The sequence below is a fragment of the Parasteatoda tepidariorum genome, chromosome 10, assembly GCF_982258835.1.
Source record: "Parasteatoda tepidariorum strain Cologne lab strain chromosome 10, Ptep-v5.0, whole genome shotgun sequence".
NCBI classification, from domain to species: domain Eukaryota; kingdom Metazoa; phylum Arthropoda; class Arachnida; order Araneae; family Theridiidae; genus Parasteatoda; species Parasteatoda tepidariorum.
This window is the reverse complement of record NC_141764.1, coordinates 81,343,882-81,363,098: the sequence shown is the minus strand read 5'-3', so window position 1 is coordinate 81,363,098 and position 19,217 is coordinate 81,343,882. Positions and strand designations below refer to the sequence as shown.

Sequence of the window (19,217 nt, the reverse complement as noted above, 5' to 3'; positions counted from 1 at the left end):
GCGCCTTTTCAAAATAAGCGTTGACAGTACTGGTTTTGTATATGCTAAACTTGACCTAACAGTTATGAGTATCAGTTGCAAACTCACAGCAGTTATAAAAAATAGCATATTATTCGCAGAAAAGCATCATTTCATGTTAAGACGGAACCTTCGAAAAACATCAAAATCAATAACAAGTCATCGAAAAATTCAATAACAAGAAAAAGCAACTTTATCTATGAGAACTGCTTTTATTATATATTTAGAATATTCAGATCCTCACAAATTCAAACTTTTTTAACTCTGGGGAAAATTCCGATTTAAACATGATTATTTGCATATTATTTAGTAAAATGTGGGTTTTTTAATGTCTCAAAAATGTTAAAAATCTTATAGGTTAAAAAGAAAGGAATTGGAATGAGTCTCCTACAGAAGAGGAATTTGCTTTTGCCACCACCCGGGAACTTTTGACGATATTCAATTTCCCACATTTTTTTCCTTATCTTCTAAAAACCGGATAAAGGGTATCCAATCAGGCTAGCATTCTTCCTATTTCTCAAGGTTGCACCTGTTACCGATAACTTGAGAAGAAAAAAAAAAATAGCTGTTTCTCAGTCACACCGAAACATATTTCACAATTATTATGTATCAAAATAACATTTAATAATTTTGAACAATTAGTAGTAAACTTATGCTGGTTTTATTTAATAATTTTCATTACATAAAATACTATTCCATGCTACTTCCCTCTTCGAATTCGTTAAAAAGCGAAAAAATTTCTTGCTAGAAAAATACATTATTACGTTTAAAGATCAAGGAGAAAGAATTGGCCCATCAGAAAAATGACGATTAGATCGCCATCGTATGCATTTTGAGGGTGCAAAAGTTTTTCAATTAGCTTAAAAAGTTCTCGAGATATTGAAATACGCAAAAAGTAATATTAACATCAAGGAGTCTAAACTTTGGAGCGCTCACCTTCCCAAACTATTAGGACCATATTTCCCAGATTGTGGCTATCTCCTATATTTTAGGGGTCAGGAATGCAAATCCGAATCCAATCATTGGATCAAAATTTATTCAGAGTTAGTTTACAATTTCACAAAATTAATGTAATAAAGTTTGATCAAAAATTCAAATTTTAACTACGTTTAAACTTATAACACAAAACATTAATGAGCAATATTTATAACACAAAAAATTTTTTAAAAAAAATCGAGTTTTATTTAAATTCCTTAAATGAAATATAGTATGGATATGAAAGTGTTTATGCTTTTTGTTCCTATAACTTTTATTAAAATTTTTTCCTACTGTGTCTTCAAATTAGAAAAAAAAAACGAACTGCATCAATTAGTTATAGAATTAAATGTAACAGTTTGCTTAAAAATGTATGCAATATTTTCTCTGAGTGCATAAATCAAAGTAGTTTCAATATTACGTGGATTATTTTTAACTTTTAAAAGGAATAAAATAATAATATAATAAGCAAAACATAGTTTTTAATTTACTGAACTTCTAAAAAGTGTATATGCATTGTGGATCGTTTTGACACCCTTGGCGGCACCTATGCTTATAGACTTATATTTGTTTTAGATTTATTTGTATTAAATGTTTTTATATTTCACACTCCAGTAAAAAAACAATTTCTTACGAATAAGTCATTCAGATTACTTTCAAATGGAAGTTAATATCTACCTTAATTTTCTCAATTATCATCACTCGGTTAAGTTTGAATCCCCCTTCTGGCATTCTTTTGGTTTTGTGGCCGCTATCTGAGCTTGTACATTTGCATTGCTGTTCTAAACTGTCACGTGTTGTTCAAACGTCTATAAATAAATAAATAAATTGAAAAAAATTTTTTGACTATAACTCTATACTTTTTTATTTTATATTATAACTGTCGTTGAACGGCCGACTCAATTTTCGGGCTTACGACGACAAGTGTTCAACTCGGTCACCTTGTAATTTTGAACCCAATCTAGAAGACAAGGGAACTCCTGGATCAAATATTGGTAGAAATTAGCCTTCGTGGAAGACTGTTTGATGAAACTAACCCGCATTTGCGTTACATGGAGAGGAAAGTCTCTAAAACCTCACACGGTTAGCCTTACGGCAAGGAGACTCACACCCATGATCCGTCTACAGTAGAGAGAATTTTACTCTAGCACTGGTTGGTGCTAGTCGGGTGCGGAATTCGTAAGAACCAGCCATTGCTTGGATTCGAACCCGGTTCTTCTCCTCATTGGAAGGCGAACGCTCTCACCTGAGTCAATATGCCTCTATAACTCTACACTTGCAGTTTTTATAGATCTACATAAAAAGAAGGGCATTATATGTCAAATATTGGTTTTTACTATGGTAATTAAGCATTTATATTAATGCCATTTACGCTACAATGATAGCGACTAAAATGTTTTAATGGAATAGTTTAATAAAATGAAAATTTAATGAGAATGCATCGGAAATAATATCTATGTTTTCAATTAAAAGAATATGTTTATAAGCATTAGCACATATTTTATCAAAAATTTTTGTTTAGTACTTTAAAGCAGAAAATACTTCTGAAATGTCAATCAACAAACAGTTTTTACATTCCTAAAAACAATGGTATAAGAAAAGAAAGAGTTCCACAGTTTCGAAAAAGTAATAAGTAAAAATTATATTAAGAAGAAAGACCAAAAAAGATTTTTAGATTTTCTATTTTCAAAATAGATATTTTTCCAAAGAGAAAAAAATTTAAAAAAATAAAAATTACTATTTATTTAAAGAACAATATTTTTGAGAAAAAAAATTAAACTATGTTAATGACTATTAGTAAAGATTTCATTTGTGATTTTTGCTTACTCTTTAGTAACAGAAAATATTGCAAAAATATCAGTCAGGGTACCGTTTATTTATAGATGAAGTTTATGATTAAACGAAGTTTCTTTGTTGCCAAAACGTATTGGGTTAAAATTCTAGTAAGAATACGAATCTAAAAAAGTTTTAACGATTTATTAACAGGTATTTTTTTTAAAGAGAAAATTAAAAATTAGATTTTAATTAACGCCAAAAATTTAAATTTTTCAATCAAAGTTTCTAATTAGAAATGGAAGTGAGTTTTGTTTTACCTTCTGGCAGGGTTCGTTGATTTAAATCAGCTTGATTTAAATCACGATTTAAATCATGATTTAAATCAAATGATTTTTTTAAAAAAATCATTGATTTAAATCAACTAATTTTTTTTTATCTATATGTATTGATTTTAAAAGTTTAAAAACAATGTTTTAAATTTTTGATACTTTTATTGTTTTCTTTTCTTAGCATTAAAATTTAATTTAAATAAATTGCTGCATTAATTAATTTTAGTTAACGAACTTTCTTTCTTTACTTTCTTGGTGTGTGTTAAATTCCAACACATTTGTAATTACATTTTTAAAAATATTTTGATTCTTGAGATTGAAAGTACAGATTAAAGTAAACATTTAATACTGTCTTAATATAGACTTGCATAGCTGTAGAAAGTAATTAATAAACATGAATTTTTTTCAAAAAATAATACAATAATTTTAATTAAAATTCTACCTTTTGAATGAAAAAGCGTGAATTAAAATCTACATCATATTTTATTGGTGGAAAATGTATATTTCTGAAGCTTGAGGTTATATTAAAAAGAAATTACCCTAATACGCCAAAAACAGAAAAAGAAAAAAAAGGGGCTGATGAATTCAGATGTTTTTTTTTTCCTAATATAGGGTCATTCTTCCCTTTCAAACTCTTTCGAAGTCTATTTGATGCAGTAGGGTTTATTAACTGGTATTTTTTTGTCATAATATGTTTACAGTATCTTTGACATTATCTGATTTTCTATAAAGAAATTTTGCGAAAAAAAATTCCAATGAATACATAGAATTTCTAATTTTTTTTTTAGCTTAACTTATCTATTTTGATATAGAATTAAAAATGAATATTTTAATATAAAAATATATAGATTAAATATTTATTTTTTGATGAATGACTACATTTATAAACACAGTCTGCTACATTTATTTTGTCATTTTAAAAATCAAGAGAAAAAAAAAAGAAATCACAATTTTAAATTAAAGTTATGGTTTGCTAACTGAAACTTTGTTTTAATAGTTAAAGCACAGGGGTCTGTCCAAGCCGGTACCTTTACAAATTCAACTTTAGGAAAAATGATAGAATAATCACACAAAATACTTTTTCTTAAAATTTTATTTTTGTGTCTCGTAAGAAACAATAAATCCATATTTTTGCTATATTTGTGTGGACTTTTTAATATAATTTTTAATTTTCACAAAAAAGGTACCTCTCAGAAAAACCCAGACTGACCCCTGAAGCATTCTTTAAATTCTCTATTTCATCTAGTCTTTAAATTTTAATCATGCATTTGTTTCAAAATGGTTGCTATGCATTCAAAGCCATGCATTATAATGAAAAATTATTTTAGTTAGAGCTTCTAAAATATTGTTACAATATAGTTTTAATATTAAGTTAATTTGATTAAACATTTATAATTTTTTTAATCATAAATTAAAGTTCTTACAGCGTATTTGAATAAAAATCAAAAAAATCTGATTTAAATCAAAAAAATCCGATTTAAATCAAAAAAATCTGATTCTTTTGATTTTTCTTAAAAAAATCAAAAAAATCACGAACCCTGCCTTCTGGGGTCATTGGCTCCCACTGCGTATAAAAAGTAGCTGCCACCAATTTTGATTTGCAATAAAAAATTTAAATTTTAATTATAAGTTAAAATTTCTTGAATTGCATGTAGTTTCATAATTTCAACTCTTTCTCACGATTTTTATTCTTTTATTCGTTTTTATCTTTGATTTATTCTTTATCTATGTGTATATTTATTAACAACACATACTTGGGGTCACATTATCGTTATTGTAATCCTTTAACTATGATAAGGTATACTATGTTTGCAATGGAGTTAGCATGTTTTATATACTACTAAACTAGTATTTAATAATAATAGTGATAGTTGCGCTACACATATTTTCATGCGTATTAGAATTAATTTGATAGTTTTATTGCAAAAACATTTCGTTTAAAAAACAAGTACATTTTTAGTACTATATTTGAAACTAATTCTTTCAAAATGCATTAATTCTATTGTCATTTTGTTAATTTTACATAATTATTTTTCACGATAGCTACAGGTCGATATTTAAAAAAGTATTTAAATTTGAGAATGAATTTGTGAAAGTTTTATATTTTAGTTAGAAATACATTTTTAAGTACCGATGTGTAGGTATCGAGCAAAAAATTATATAAATTTTATAGAATAACAATTGTTTGAAAGAATTAGTGCAATTATGTTACTTAAAATGAGCTTGTTTTTTTTAAATGAAATGTTTTTTGCAAGGAAACTATTAAATCGGTTCTAATGTGCATGAAAATATGCATTGTCAAACGAAACACACAAAAATGAATAAATAAATGAAAAAAATGAATTTTAAAAAAGTATAACAGTGAAAAAGTATATTAAAAAATGTGACTACATGCACTGTAAAGAATTTTAATTTAGTTAATTTAAGAATTATAGTTAATTTCATTTTAGTACCGTCTCCCAGTTTTTATCTTAGATCCTAATTAATTTTTAAAAATTTTGTTCAATTAGATCTTTTGTAAGTAGATTTGAATTACAATACATAAAATTTTTAGAGAAATTAGGGGAAAGGAATAACTTTTTCCATAAAGTATGCGTTGAGCAAATTAAGATTTAAGCATTTGATTATTCAAAACTTCCTTGATGTATTTTTAGGCATGTATTTTTATAATATACTTAATTGTATGGGATATTCTTTTCACATTTTTATTCTAATTTTTTTTCTCCCGTTACTTGGTTTTCTGTCACTTTTCCCTACATATTTCTTTATTATTATTATTTTACTTTTTTAATTATTGAAGTTAAAATCTGTACTAAAATAAACAAAATTATCTTACGTCCGAACAATGAAAAATGTGCTGAAAATAATTCAAAGAAATCGTAACGATTAAATGAAAAGTTGAAACCATTGAAAGGAATAGTTTCCTTTTAGTTTCGGTTTTAAGGTTAAAATACACAAAGCGCAGGAACAGCTTCTGGAAGAAGCCAGATATCGCCAAATGATATCATGGCGCGCCGCCGACTGCGAGAAGTGTACTTTTGCAGCTAACGGGAACCACTGGTGTTGGTGTGCGCTTGCTCTAGTCATCTGGGATAAAAAGAAGTTGTTTTAGAGGAAGATGGGGAATGCGCAGTGATATGTAGTTCGCTAAGAAATCTTTATATATAACTTTTTAAAATAATTATATTTTGTAGTAGAGGGTAAAAAATTTTAGTTTGAAGTAAAGTAAAGTTTGGAGCTGATTAGAAATTCGTTTAAGTTCATGATTGAAATTTTCGGCTTTGTAAGCCCCTTTGCTTTCGGACTGTTGAGTGTATAGTACTTCTTTAGTTGACTTTGGTAACGAGGTAAAGATTTACGGAGTGTTAAGTAAAATTAATGTGAACAAATTAAGTTTTTGTCTTTTAAAATAAAAAATTAAATTAAATAATGGATCTTGAAACTATATCAGCGCAGATGAATAGTGTCATTCACAAACATCAGGTAAGATAAACAAATTTGGCGAATTTCGCTTCTTTATATTAATCGTGGTATGTATCAGAAAAAAGTAATGTAAAATAATTTTATATTTTAAGTACTATTATAATGTTAGATTTATTTTAAAGCATTGTTAAAATTTATCTAAATATTTTTCTCTAATTTTTTAAATTTTAAATAAACATGTTCCTATTTTATAATTGTTTACATTTAGCCACAACAACTGTGTTACATAAAAGTTATCGGAAATGTTTATTGAATGTATCCAACTTTTTTGAAACTGATGAACACATTTATATGTTATTAATTTAATATGTTTTTATATTTTATTGTACTTATCTATTTCATTCTGTATTTTTTGCAGATGGTTGTGAAAGAATTAAAAAGCGATCCGCAGGTAGGTTTACGAGTTATCGATCGAGCCTAATGTTTTCATAAAATAGTTATTAAGAATTTGTTATTCATTTTTAATGACAAAAAAATTAACTCATAACTTAAATAACTTTGTATGCATCATTCTTTAATGTAAAAAAATTATTAAAAGTTGTTAATAAATATTTTTTTTTTTTTATAAATAGAATGCGGTTCTCCTGAAAAAACTACATGAATTGCAGTGTGAAATCAGAAGCTTAAATGATAGACAGGTAATTTTTAGTAATTTAAAAAAATTTAGTTGTTTAGTGGTCTTAAAATAATTTGACTTTTCAGTAAATCATTAATTCATTGCATGGTTAGTCTATAAAATTATACCAATCATCAGTAATTAACTTGTTTAGAAATTGTGTCTATTTATTCATTGATAATATTATAAATTAATTTCTACTTCTTCCTTTATTAAGTAGATTTTCATTTAAATATAACAATCTTCTTTGTTTACATGAAGTATGCAAAACTCTTATTTGATTTTAAAGTTTTGTTACAATCACGGTGACATGAAATTAAATAATAAGAAGCAGGATCAAAACATTTTCAAGGACTATTTATACACTTCTAACTCACTAATTTTTTATATTTTGTAAATTTTTTTAAATTCCTTGCTAAAATGTAGTTCTATTTTAACTTTAGCATTGTATGAAAAATCTTGTAACGTTGGTTTCTTGATTTCATTGTCAGTACTGTTGCCTCTAAATTTTTTCCTATCTGCGTACGTGAGTAAAAGACAGTTGTATGTAATGCTTCCAAACAAAAGTAAATTAGCAATTTGTTTTTATGTCTGTATTTTTTAGTTTCTTATAGTAAAACTTTTTATTTATTGAAAAGAGGATTAGGATTTCTTTATAAATTATAATAGATATTTAATTTGAACTTTGGTTTTAGATTTTTAAAATAAAAGTGACAAAAAAAGGAAAATTAATTTACCGACATGTTCAATGTTTATGTTGAATATGTCATACTATTGGAATAACTTATCATAAATATTTTGTTACAAGCAAATTTAATTATTGTTATACTTTTGAATTTAATAATCACAAGATTAAAATTTTACAATTTACAAAAAGTATTTTTGTTAGAGATCAAATTGGAATGCATCTGAAAATGTATTTATATTATAAAGAAAAAAATTTTTTTGTTGAAATAATGGAACATGTTTTTATTGTTATTAAATAAAAATATACGTAGATTTAGAAAGTTGATTAGCAGCTTTTCAAAATCTTTTTCTCAGCTGCATACAATGACAGCTTACACCCAAATTCACCATGAAAACTAACCCTCAGTAACAGTTCAAAACAGGTTTTACGAGAGCAACTCCAGGATAAATTCCGAAGTTTCATTTCACCATGTACGTAACTGTATCAGTTGGACCCAGAGGTAATTAACTTTAACCTGAAGATTTAATAATCTGCATCAAATAACTTGCGTGCAAATCTAGAAATTTAGAATTTTATAACCTTCATAAAATAAGCTGTTGAACATTTTGAAAAATCGAATTATTTGGAACAGATTAATTGCTTAAAACTATATGAAGTTAAACTACCCGTCTTTAGTTGATATCTTTTTTAATATATGACCTGGCTACTTTGACATTTGGTGCATATACAACTGATATATTTACTACTTTTTAGATAGTTAAATTTTTAAATGAATGATTATTTTTTTTATAATTTTAAAAGTTTTGGAATATTTGTTAAGTTTTTGACATTTGCCTTTAAAAAATATTGTTATCCTATTTGCAATATCCCCGACAGTGATTCACTCTATCATCGGTAGATGACAGCACAATAATAGTCATTTATAACTTCTTCTGAATAATAGGAATGTGTTGATGTATGCTTTTCTGAGCTGAAAAGCTTATTTTATTAAATTTCCTTTGAAGTTTTAAGTGAAAGAAATTTTTTCCCAATGGTTTAAGTTATCGATAATATGATATGAAGAAGAAGAAAAAAATTCAAAAATGTAAATAAGAATGAGAATGATGTCAGCATAATCCCCTTGATCATTGTGCAAAATAAGAGTATTAAATAATAGTGTGAAATAAAAGTATTTCTACTTGAATTTCAGTAATATTTATGTTTGTTTGCAGCTTTATGATATTCATTACTACTTACTTGCTACAATACCGATGATGGTATTTATGTACGCATTTGATAAATCAGGACATTATTGCATTCAGTGTGTATTGCTATGATCAATAATTTGTAATATTGTGGTGTATCGTACACCTAAGTGTGTTATTGGTAGTCAATGATGTGCGTGACCCAAACCAGAATCTGAAGTTGTTCGTATGTGTTAGCTTCATGGTCCTTATTATCAATTACTATATTTTCCCTTTTTTTTCCATTGCCACATTTTTTCAAAACATTATGAAATCACTTGGTATTTTTTAATGAATGGCATCCCACCAACTTTTTATTGTCCTATGATATTTGTACCATGCAGGAGCAAAATTATATTAGTTTTGTGACAAGCAAATGTTCCGCTGGTACCATAAAAAAACTCCCAATATTTGCATCATTGCTGCTCTTTTTAATGAAAATAATTTAGTTTTGCTAAAAAAAAAAAAGCATACATTAATTAGTCTAGTATTAAAATATTTAAGCATGGCCACAAAATGAAACAAAAATTCTTAGCAGCATATAAAACAAATTTCATTTATGACTTGTACTGCTACTATGAACTCCCTGGAGTAACTATTACAGATGGAGTGACATCAAGTTCCAGGGAATTTTTATTCATTTATTTATTATTATTATTATTATTTTGATATCATTATTAGTATGAGTTTTGTTAAATTGGGTTTCTTGGTGGAATTTTTTCCAGATGCTCCTGATCCTGCTGAAATATTTATTTCATCAGAAATGTTGATTTTGTTATTAACGAGGTTTTCATTGTTAAATCTATAATATCTTAAGCTGAAATATTATTTTATTTTAATTGTTGATTTTGATTATTTTGCAATAAGGACTATGTAAAAAATATTTATGAATGAATTTTTTTTCTTCAAAAAATTTTGCTGATCGGCCGATTTTTTTTCTCTCTCCAAATATTCGGCTATTCAACCAAATCACTATTTGTTACATTCCTAGTCTAAAGATTTCTAATATTTTTATTAAGGACAGAGGTCTTTAATTTTTGAACTATTTGTGCTATTATTATTAGAAACTATTGTTTGCGGCCACTCACCAATCCCGATAATTTATTTGCAATAATTATTGTTTCTTGGCATAAAACAGTTTCTTCTACAAAATTTCAAGTCATTCTCTTTAAATATCTGTGCTAAAAGGAATACTGTGTGCGTATGTTTGTGCCCCCATTTCTCACATCTAAACCTTTTTTTATGATCTATTAGTGAACATAAATAATCTTACTAAATAATCATATTTTAAAATACCATTTAAAACTAAAGCCATATTGTTATGACAAATTTGGTAGTTTGGCAACTATTATTGAATATTTTCTCTTACCAAACAGGCTGCCGGTTTATTAAGACAATTTGTGCCTGAAACTGGTCGTTGCCTTCATAATACAGATTGCATAGCATTTTTAAAAAGTACTTAAAGGTGCTTATTTTCGTGTTTTAAAAACCCTTAAAGGGGCTTTTTTTTTCATTGGGTATTTTTTAAAAGAGCTTAATTTTCCCTTTTCCAAATGAGATTTTTCCTTTACCATGTTGGTTTTCACCAGGAATTATACAAAAAGACACTGTTCACATTGTTCTATTCAGCTTTTTCACAACTAATTCAACCCCAATCTATTTAGGCATACTCACAGTCCGTAGCGTATGAAAACGTCATTTGTTTTACGTGATTCAAAATTTCGCGATTTTCGATGTCAAAAATTATAATGAAATGTTTTTTTTTTTATATGACAGTTAAAACCGTCAATTGTCGAAAACTTGCCAACCCTGCTTAGTTATATTTTTTTAAAGTGCTTAAAAATATTTTTAAGTCCTTAAAAGGCGCTTGTTTTTTGTTGAAAAGTTTGGCTACGCACTCTGTAATAATTCAATAAATCTTTTTAACTATAACTTACAATAGTATTTTAATGTAATTTGTGTCTAAATTTATTAACCGCTTAATGTAGTTTAAATGGTTAATAAATTTAGGCAGTGATTTAAATAAGTTTATTTTAAACTGTAGCGTAATATGTTAATGTATTATTAAATTTCGTTATAATTAGAAAACTATTATTATAAAGAAATAACTTTTTTAGTTTTAAACTCTCAATTTAGAAAGCAGTCGAAATCAAAAACTTAATATTAGCAAAGTTGAATAAGACAAATTAATATTGCACCTTTGACTTGGGGATAAAAAAAATATAACAATACCTTTATGACATTCATCAGTTTTATGCTGACGGAAATTAATGACTGAATTCTATTATGTGATTTTCTGGCCAATAAAAATGCACTAGCCAGAATGCAAAACTTTTAAATAAATAATTCTTAGAAATTGAAACAGTAAGCCGATTGAAAACTTCATTTGCTTCAAAAATATATAAATATGAAATAACTGTCGACAAGTTTGAAGCGGTCAAAAATCGATGCCCATTTTCAAGACTTAAATAAATTCAGCAAAGGGTCTTGAAAATGGGAGCTTATTTTTGAGCACTTAAAGCTTGTTGATTTTTATTTCTAATTTATATATTGTTGAGGCAAATGAAGTTTTTAATCAGCTAATGGAAAACTGTGCTAGACTGTTAAGTTTTTTCTTTTTCTTTATTTAGTAATTCTGCAAGCATCTTGTAGTTTCGACCCCTTGGTTGCTACTTAATTTTGGTGAAACTTATTCAAAACTCACTGATTTTTTATAAAGAATTAAATTTTTTTTATAAATTGCAATGCTTATTTATACTAGCTATATTGACTTACCTTGTTTTATTTTATACTTGGCTATACTTTTTATAATGAGTAACACTGAAAACGTTTTCGTGATGTTGATTAATTTTCAACAAGCAGTGCTTGTGTGGTATATTATGCACATCTAAAACTGTTGTAGACTAACAAAAATAATTCTATAATTTGTTACTATAAATTCAATTTTCTAGAATAAGATATTTACTAGGTCGATCAAAAAAAATTTAAAATCAATTATGAAATACTTTGCTTGCTAAAATGAAAGTTTAAAATTATCTTTAATAAAATTTGTAAATTACATTAGTGAATAACGAAATTAGTAACAGTTCTTAACATTTCTGTGAAATCAAAAGTACTTCGTTTTTTAAGGAGCTCTACATTCAATTGCTGGTGGCCGAGCGGTTAACGTGCCTTACTGCAAAGCCAATGGCTACGGGTTCAAATCCCCCTCTGGACATGGATGTTTCTCTTTATGTGTTGTCCTCTGTTGTGTGTGAATGTGGCTCACCTTATGTGCGGGTATTTGTGGCATGGGTAACGTTGCTCGCCTCCGTGACTTAGGTTCACAGATGCCCACTGGGTAACATTAAATGAGCAACACTTCCGACTTCTTCCGAGGGGAAGAACGAAAGTTCAGTACCTGCCGTTATTAAATATATATAGATATATATTCAATTGCTCCTCTTGGCCCCAACTTCCATTCTGACCCTGTACCTTTGCAAAAACAGTATGATATCAAGCTGAGCCAGAATAAATACAAAATTTATTATATTAAAGAAACTTGTTCGTAAGCACTACCCTAATACATTAAAAAATTATTTGTTTACATTTTTAAGAGGGGAGAAAAATAAAATTTAGATTGGGATAGCTTAAGTTTATTACCTATTTTAATAAAGTAGTCTCCTTGGGCCACGCCTAGAATCTGTGTTTAAGGCCTTTGGTATGGGAGGTATGCTTTGATGCAGCACAAAGCATACCCTCCATACCAAAGGCTTTAAACACAGTTGACTCCTTTCTTGTTGGATAATTATGCAGTTTCAGGAATTTTTTTTTCTTAGAATATGTTCGTTACAAACTTTTAATTTACATATAAGAGTTATTTCTCTTCAAAAAATATGTAGATAAAGTAAAATAATATTGGATAAAATACAGTTAATTTTTATAAAAATAATTTGATCTCATCTTCGTAAAACTCATAGTTAGGCAATTAATTCCTTTGTTCATGAGTTATTTGTGTTAAACAAATTCAGTTAGTGACATTTAAAGATTAGTTTTTCAGCTAAAATTCTTTTAAAATTAAAACATTATTTGTTGGCTACTCAAAATCAATTGCAAACATTAAGGAGTAGCCATCTTTAAGAACCAATTTGGATACAATTATGACTTCCCTACTTTGCAGCGCTTCTCTGCACATGATTTGTCACTTTAGTAATTTGACATTTCAATTACTCATTAAATTAAATAAACATATAATAATTGGCTAAATTAAATAAACATTAAATAATATTCGGTTAAATTAAATTAAATAATTGTGAAACCCCAAGATTTATGAAAAATTTAAGGGCCTTTGCAGAGATAAAACTTGTTTGACCCACGCAACTCGTCCTAAATTCATACCACAGTTAAAAGCAAAGAATTTTACAGTAAGCCAAATTCTTTCAAAATTCAATTTAAATAAATTAAACATAATCAAATTTAATTTTGATTTTTTTTTTTTTTTTTTTTTTTTGGAAGCCTAAAAATAAATGGTATCCTTTATGAAAGTTACATTTCTAAATACAGAGAAATCTTATTTATATGAAGAGAAACTTACTTATATACTGAGGAATCTTACTTCTAATCTTAATCTAACTAAAAATAAAAAAAGGGGGAGGGCCGGGGGCTTTTTCGAAAACAGGAGCACCTTCAGTTTTGATGGGCACTAATCTTGCTTAATATATTAATTATATCTAGCTAGATTAGTGCCCTTCAAAACAGGATTAAAAATATTCAAATAAATATGAGAAATAATAGTATTTTATTTTTTAAATTATAGATATAATTTTATACTAAAAATAATTTCTACTATTTATGGTAGAAGTTCTTGGAAAGAACTGTTCTGAAGTTGAAGTTCTTGGTTTCTGCTACTTGTATCTCTTTTTTTTTTTTTTTTTTTTTCTTTCTAAATTAAGAAAAAACTTTTCTTTTTCTAAATAAATGGGAGGACAACATTTTTACAAAAAGGGCAAGGAGGGTGCATTTACCTTTGTGAAAGGACAGGCAGGGTATGTCCCCATTCCAAAAATACTTAGGGAAAACTATGTATGACGTTTAAATTTGAAGTGGACAATACTATGCAGTAAAGTATTATACCATTATATACTATATATATATATCATATGGTAAGCTCTTCATTGTCCAACTTCTGTCTATTTGGCTTCCTTACCATTCAACCTGGTGAAAAATTGGGAATATAGGAACGAATGTTTTTTAGAACTTGCCGTCCTATGGAGAGAAGGTAAAAATGAGGAATGCTAAAGTGGTGGTCTGTAAGGAGAGGAAATTTGTCTCATTGCAAACTTGTATTTACAAGTAAAATACAATCACTTACCATTACTATATAATGCTGTGGTGACACTTGAGAAAAAACTAATTCTATTTTAAATGTATTAAAAAAAGGAATTTTTTTTTTTTAGAATTCTCTTAAAACAGAATTAGTTTCTAAAATGATTTTAAATTTTTTTTTCTACGGATAAAATGGTTTAAAAAACTAAATGGTATAAATAACTGTGACATTTCACATTTATTTTCCTCTCCATTAAACTAATTTCGTTTTAATTTAAGTTCTGAACTTATTACATTAATCAATCCGGACAGTACTTGTAAATTTTAGTTAACAGTTTTAAAAAAATTATTTAAATAATAATATTTCTTCTACGAGCAATAAGACAAAAATATTCTCACAATCGTAAGCTTCCTATTTATTGTTTTACTGTGTATCAATATAAAATTTTGTTCTTATTTTTATTATTCGTAAGTTCAATAGTAGATTTCTTTATTGATCTGCAACACCATGGAACAAATCTAGGATTTATTTGCCGAGCTTGTGATTAGATATGTCTTTACTTATGTCTGCAAGGCAAGATAAATGTGTTGTCTATTGCCTTGTCGCATTAGTTCTGCTACCTGATGCTCAAGTAGTACATAGAATAGTAAATATTTAATTTTGAGTTGAGGTTGCATGACTTGCTCAAGATTATTTACACTCAAAATGGCTTTTTAGACACACATCGAATATGATCCCCATGTTCTTTGTCAGATAGTTATTTGATGACATTTTCAAGTTTTTTCTGTAATTGAAAGTTCATATTTTGGGTACACAAGATAAATGCATATAATTTATTAATAGAGTTTTTATTAAAAAAGGAAATAAAATAATTCATCAACTCAATTATGTACACAAAAGAAGCATTGTTCTATCAGTTAATTTGGTAGAGAACATTTGGAGCTCAGGAGAAGTTTGTCTTTCGACACACTGTTGTAAATATTTTTTTTTTTTTTTCAAAAACAAGCTTTTGTTAGAGTTTTTTTTTTCTGCCACAATTTATGATATGTTTAAATTTAAGGAATCCTTTGAGAATTTTTAAGTTTGACTCCTATAAAAATTGGATTTGTGTGGAATTTGATTAAATTTTACCGAATTATCTTGATAAAAAAAATTAAGTTGGCACAATGCTCAGAAATTAATACCTTTTTGTGGTAAAGGCTAATTCTCATGAAAACTACATGCACTAAATTTTGCACTATAAACTGCTCTCAGTATGAATTTTAAAGTTTAGAAAATTTTAGTTTTGTGAAAAAGATGTCTGTTGCTTCTTAAATTCCAAAAATTAAAAGCAAGACTGAAAACTGTTATATTACAACCTTCGTACAAGCTAAATCATGTCCAGAAGGTAGTGATTCCTAAAAAAGTCATGTACGATAAGATGTGTAGTTATAAGGTCATCATGCAAAAGATCCACACTGTGGAGATGTTCTGTGGTGGCCTATGTTGATGTGCACTTGGTGCACACACGATAAGATTTCTGTCCATCAATATATGTAAGACTCCCTATATGTTCACTTATGAGTGCGTGATAGCGCTTTGGACAGCACTATCACTCCAATCTTGAGGGCATTACCTGGAGTTTTCCCTGCAGTACCAGAAGTGGGACAGAGGAGTCCTCCATATTTTCTGGTTTGCAATCTTAATTCTAGAGCTTATTTCAGAAAAAGTTAGCTCAGCACCTGAAGTTGATGGTCCCATTTTTTGAAAAAAAATTTTATTGGAGTATCAGCAGTTTCATTGCTCTGGAGGCCCATGAGTGAGGGAATCCACTGAAAATATATCCTGTGTTACTGCGAAAGCACTTCGAGGTCTTTAAGAATCCTGCCAGAGGTTCTGTCACCCACTCTAGTACATTTGTATACATATCTATTGTAAACCAAATGACAAACTTTTCCACTCTCAACTGACATCAGTTTAAAAATACCAGAAAGATATATTTTTTATTTTATTTATTTATTTTTTGGGATAAGGGAAAGTTTAAGGCATTACTTAAAAATGTTGTTTGATCCAAATGACAACTTTTTCCCTGCTGATATCAAATTCTAAAAAGAAAGTTCTAGAAATCATTATTAAATTTTAGAAAGGTTTAACTCCACATAATCACTTTAAAAGACAATTTTTTCACACTTGATACAAACATTTGTAAAACTTGGCCTATATCCTACTTTGTACGGAGTCCGTCCAAAAAGTAATCCCACTGATCTTATTGTGTAGCTTATATGTATTCCAGCTTTGCAATTGATACCCTCTATCAATTCATATTGTAGTCAGATAACGCATGCATGTTTACTCGGTCATGCCCCACCATTGAGGAACCAGTTGCATGCTTTTTTATGAAACTCATTTTTGTCTCTTGTAAAAGCCACCGTCAATTTTTGTGTGAAAATCTTATGACAGTAAAAATATGAAGCCAAATTTTGGTGAGAATTTTGGTTTCGAGAAACTGTGATTTTATTATATATTGCTGAAAAGAATTGCTTTTTAAAACAACCTTTGCTTTATTGAAATTTTATGCCATTTTCATTATCAGTTTAAGATGCACAGGCTAAAGATGTATTAAGTATAAAATGTTTTATGCCAAAAATGAATTTTTTTTTTCACATGACCTTAAGAATCTTACTAAAGCAGCTTTAGGCATTCTCATGTACGATTCATAATATTATAAAATGTTCTAAATTAAAGTGGTCTTAAGCTGTACCAGTTGTATTGTCAAAAAAGAGAATCCATGCAGAATAGGTAATGTGATGTTTATATCAGAGATCTCTTAAAAAATAAAAATGGCAGGATGTTTTTTTTTGGGAAAAAATGGCATCTTCAATTTTGAAAAGCACTAATCTTGCTAAATATATTAATTACATTTAGGTAGATTAGTGCCCTTCAAAACAGTATTAAAAATACTCAAATAAATATGAGAAATAATAGTATTTTATACTGACTTAGCCTAAAAATAATTTCCACTAGTTATGGTAATCTTAAGTTCCTGGTTTCTGCTACTACTATCTTTTTTTCTTACAATGAAAAAAAAAAAGATTATTTTTTTCTAAATAAAAGGGGGACAACATTTTAACAGAAAGGGAAATGAGGATGCTTTTACCTTTGTGAATAGATAGGCAGAGTGAGCCACCCTTCTAAGAACGTTTAGGGAGAACTTTGTTTATATATAAATTTTTTTCTTCCTTTCTTTTTACTCAGTTTAGAATTTTTTTTTTTTTATTTCAAAATATATTTTTCCTAGGATGGTATAAGAACTCGAAAAGTCTATTTCTTAAACATTTCTTGGTGAATAAAATGTATGTAAATCATTCAAAAAAGTATTCTTTCTTTAAAAAAAAAAAGTTTTAGAACATAAAAAAATTATTTTGTATACCCTAGTGTGCATTATATTTATTTGTTTTTATAAAAATGGTTATTGAAAGAATTTTTTTTTATTTCAATGACTTATGAAATATTTATTAAATCTATATTTAAAAAATAACTATGAATAAAGTAGATGTATATAGTTAAATTTCTTTGTTTTACTAAAACTCATATTTTTTTTAAAAAATTATCAAATTAAAAAAATCAAAAAAAAGCATCTGTATGAATTAATTTTTCCTTTTTTTTTTATTTCTCCCCTCTCTCTCTCTCTCTCTCTCTCTCTCTTTATTTAAAAAAAGTAATTTTTTTCCAATGTTTATTAAATTAGTAATAGTAATCCAAGTTTTAAAATCATTAATTAACAAAGAATGAAAACGTTCCCCATCCTTAAAAGAACTAAATTATTTCAAATCTCTTTTAGTTTAATTAGTTTTTATTGGTAGGAGTTAAAATTGTATTAATAACCCCCCCCCCCCGAAATAGGGTTCCTGAAGAAAATTTATTAGAGTTTTTATTTTATTACTGGATCATGATCCATTGTCAGCATAACTATTGTTTGATCTTTTTCTTTCCAAATTTATAATATAATTATTTGTATTAATACATTAATATTTTAAAAATATACTGCGCAGTTTGTTTGAAGGGGAATAATTTAATATTGTACAAGTCTGAGCATTTTTTTTTAATCCTTAAAAAAAAATCTTAATTAGTCCCAGATAACCGTAGTTTAAAGTATTTTTCTCAGTTTTGTATAACATGTTTTATAAAATTTTTAATTTGCATATAAAAAGTCATTAATTTAAAAGGTATAGATTATTATAATTTTTGTTCAATGAAAATTTGCTTATAACGTAATTTTTAATAAGAAAATAAATTAAGAAATCTGTTAAAAGTATATCCCCCACATATATTTGTTTTTGTTTTCTTTTTAAATTTTTTATTCAATCTGTAGAAATTAATTTGTATTTAATTGTAACTAGAAATTAATTTTTAATGACTATTAATTTTTTAATTGTCACTAATAAAATTTCCATTCTCAATAATAAATTCCATTCATTACAAAGAAGTAAAATTAAGTTGAATTTTGTTTATGAAGTAATAAATTTTTGTTAGAGTATAAGTTTAAATTGTATCGTCTTTTCTCTTGCATCAATAACTCCCATTTCGAGTTCTTTAGGAGAGTTTATTGTGCTATATAATTTGATAATATTACTATATTGCCAGCATAAGTAATGTCTGAATTACTCTAATATACATATCTTAACGAAAAATTATTACACTTCGTCTTCCACGGATACCTGCTCTTTGCTTTTTACTCTGGTTGCTATGGCAACTTCATGATCATTGAAGAAGGGGAGCAACAGGCAGGCTTCTCTCTCTAGTTTAGCAAAAGGTAAATGTATTT

At 27.4% G+C, this 19,217-nt stretch overlaps 1 protein-coding gene across 4 annotated transcripts in view; it reads left to right on the top strand.

Moving 5' to 3' along the window:
• Nucleotides 1-6,130: 6,130 nt before the first annotated feature.
• Nucleotides 6,131-19,217, top strand: part of LOC107456426 (PHD finger protein 21A) — a 39,528-nt gene continuing 26,441 nt past the window's right edge. For all 4 annotated transcript variants that reach the window (XM_016074287.4, XM_087153191.1, XM_016074286.4 and 1 more), the window contains exons 1-3: nucleotides 6,131-6,581; nucleotides 6,940-6,972; nucleotides 7,154-7,219. In XM_016074287.4, the coding sequence (XP_015929773.2) occupies nucleotides 6,528-6,581; nucleotides 6,940-6,972; nucleotides 7,154-7,219 (153 nt within the window). In that variant the 5' untranslated portion in view covers nucleotides 6,131-6,527. The remainder of the gene's footprint in view (nucleotides 6,582-6,939; nucleotides 6,973-7,153; nucleotides 7,220-19,217) is intronic.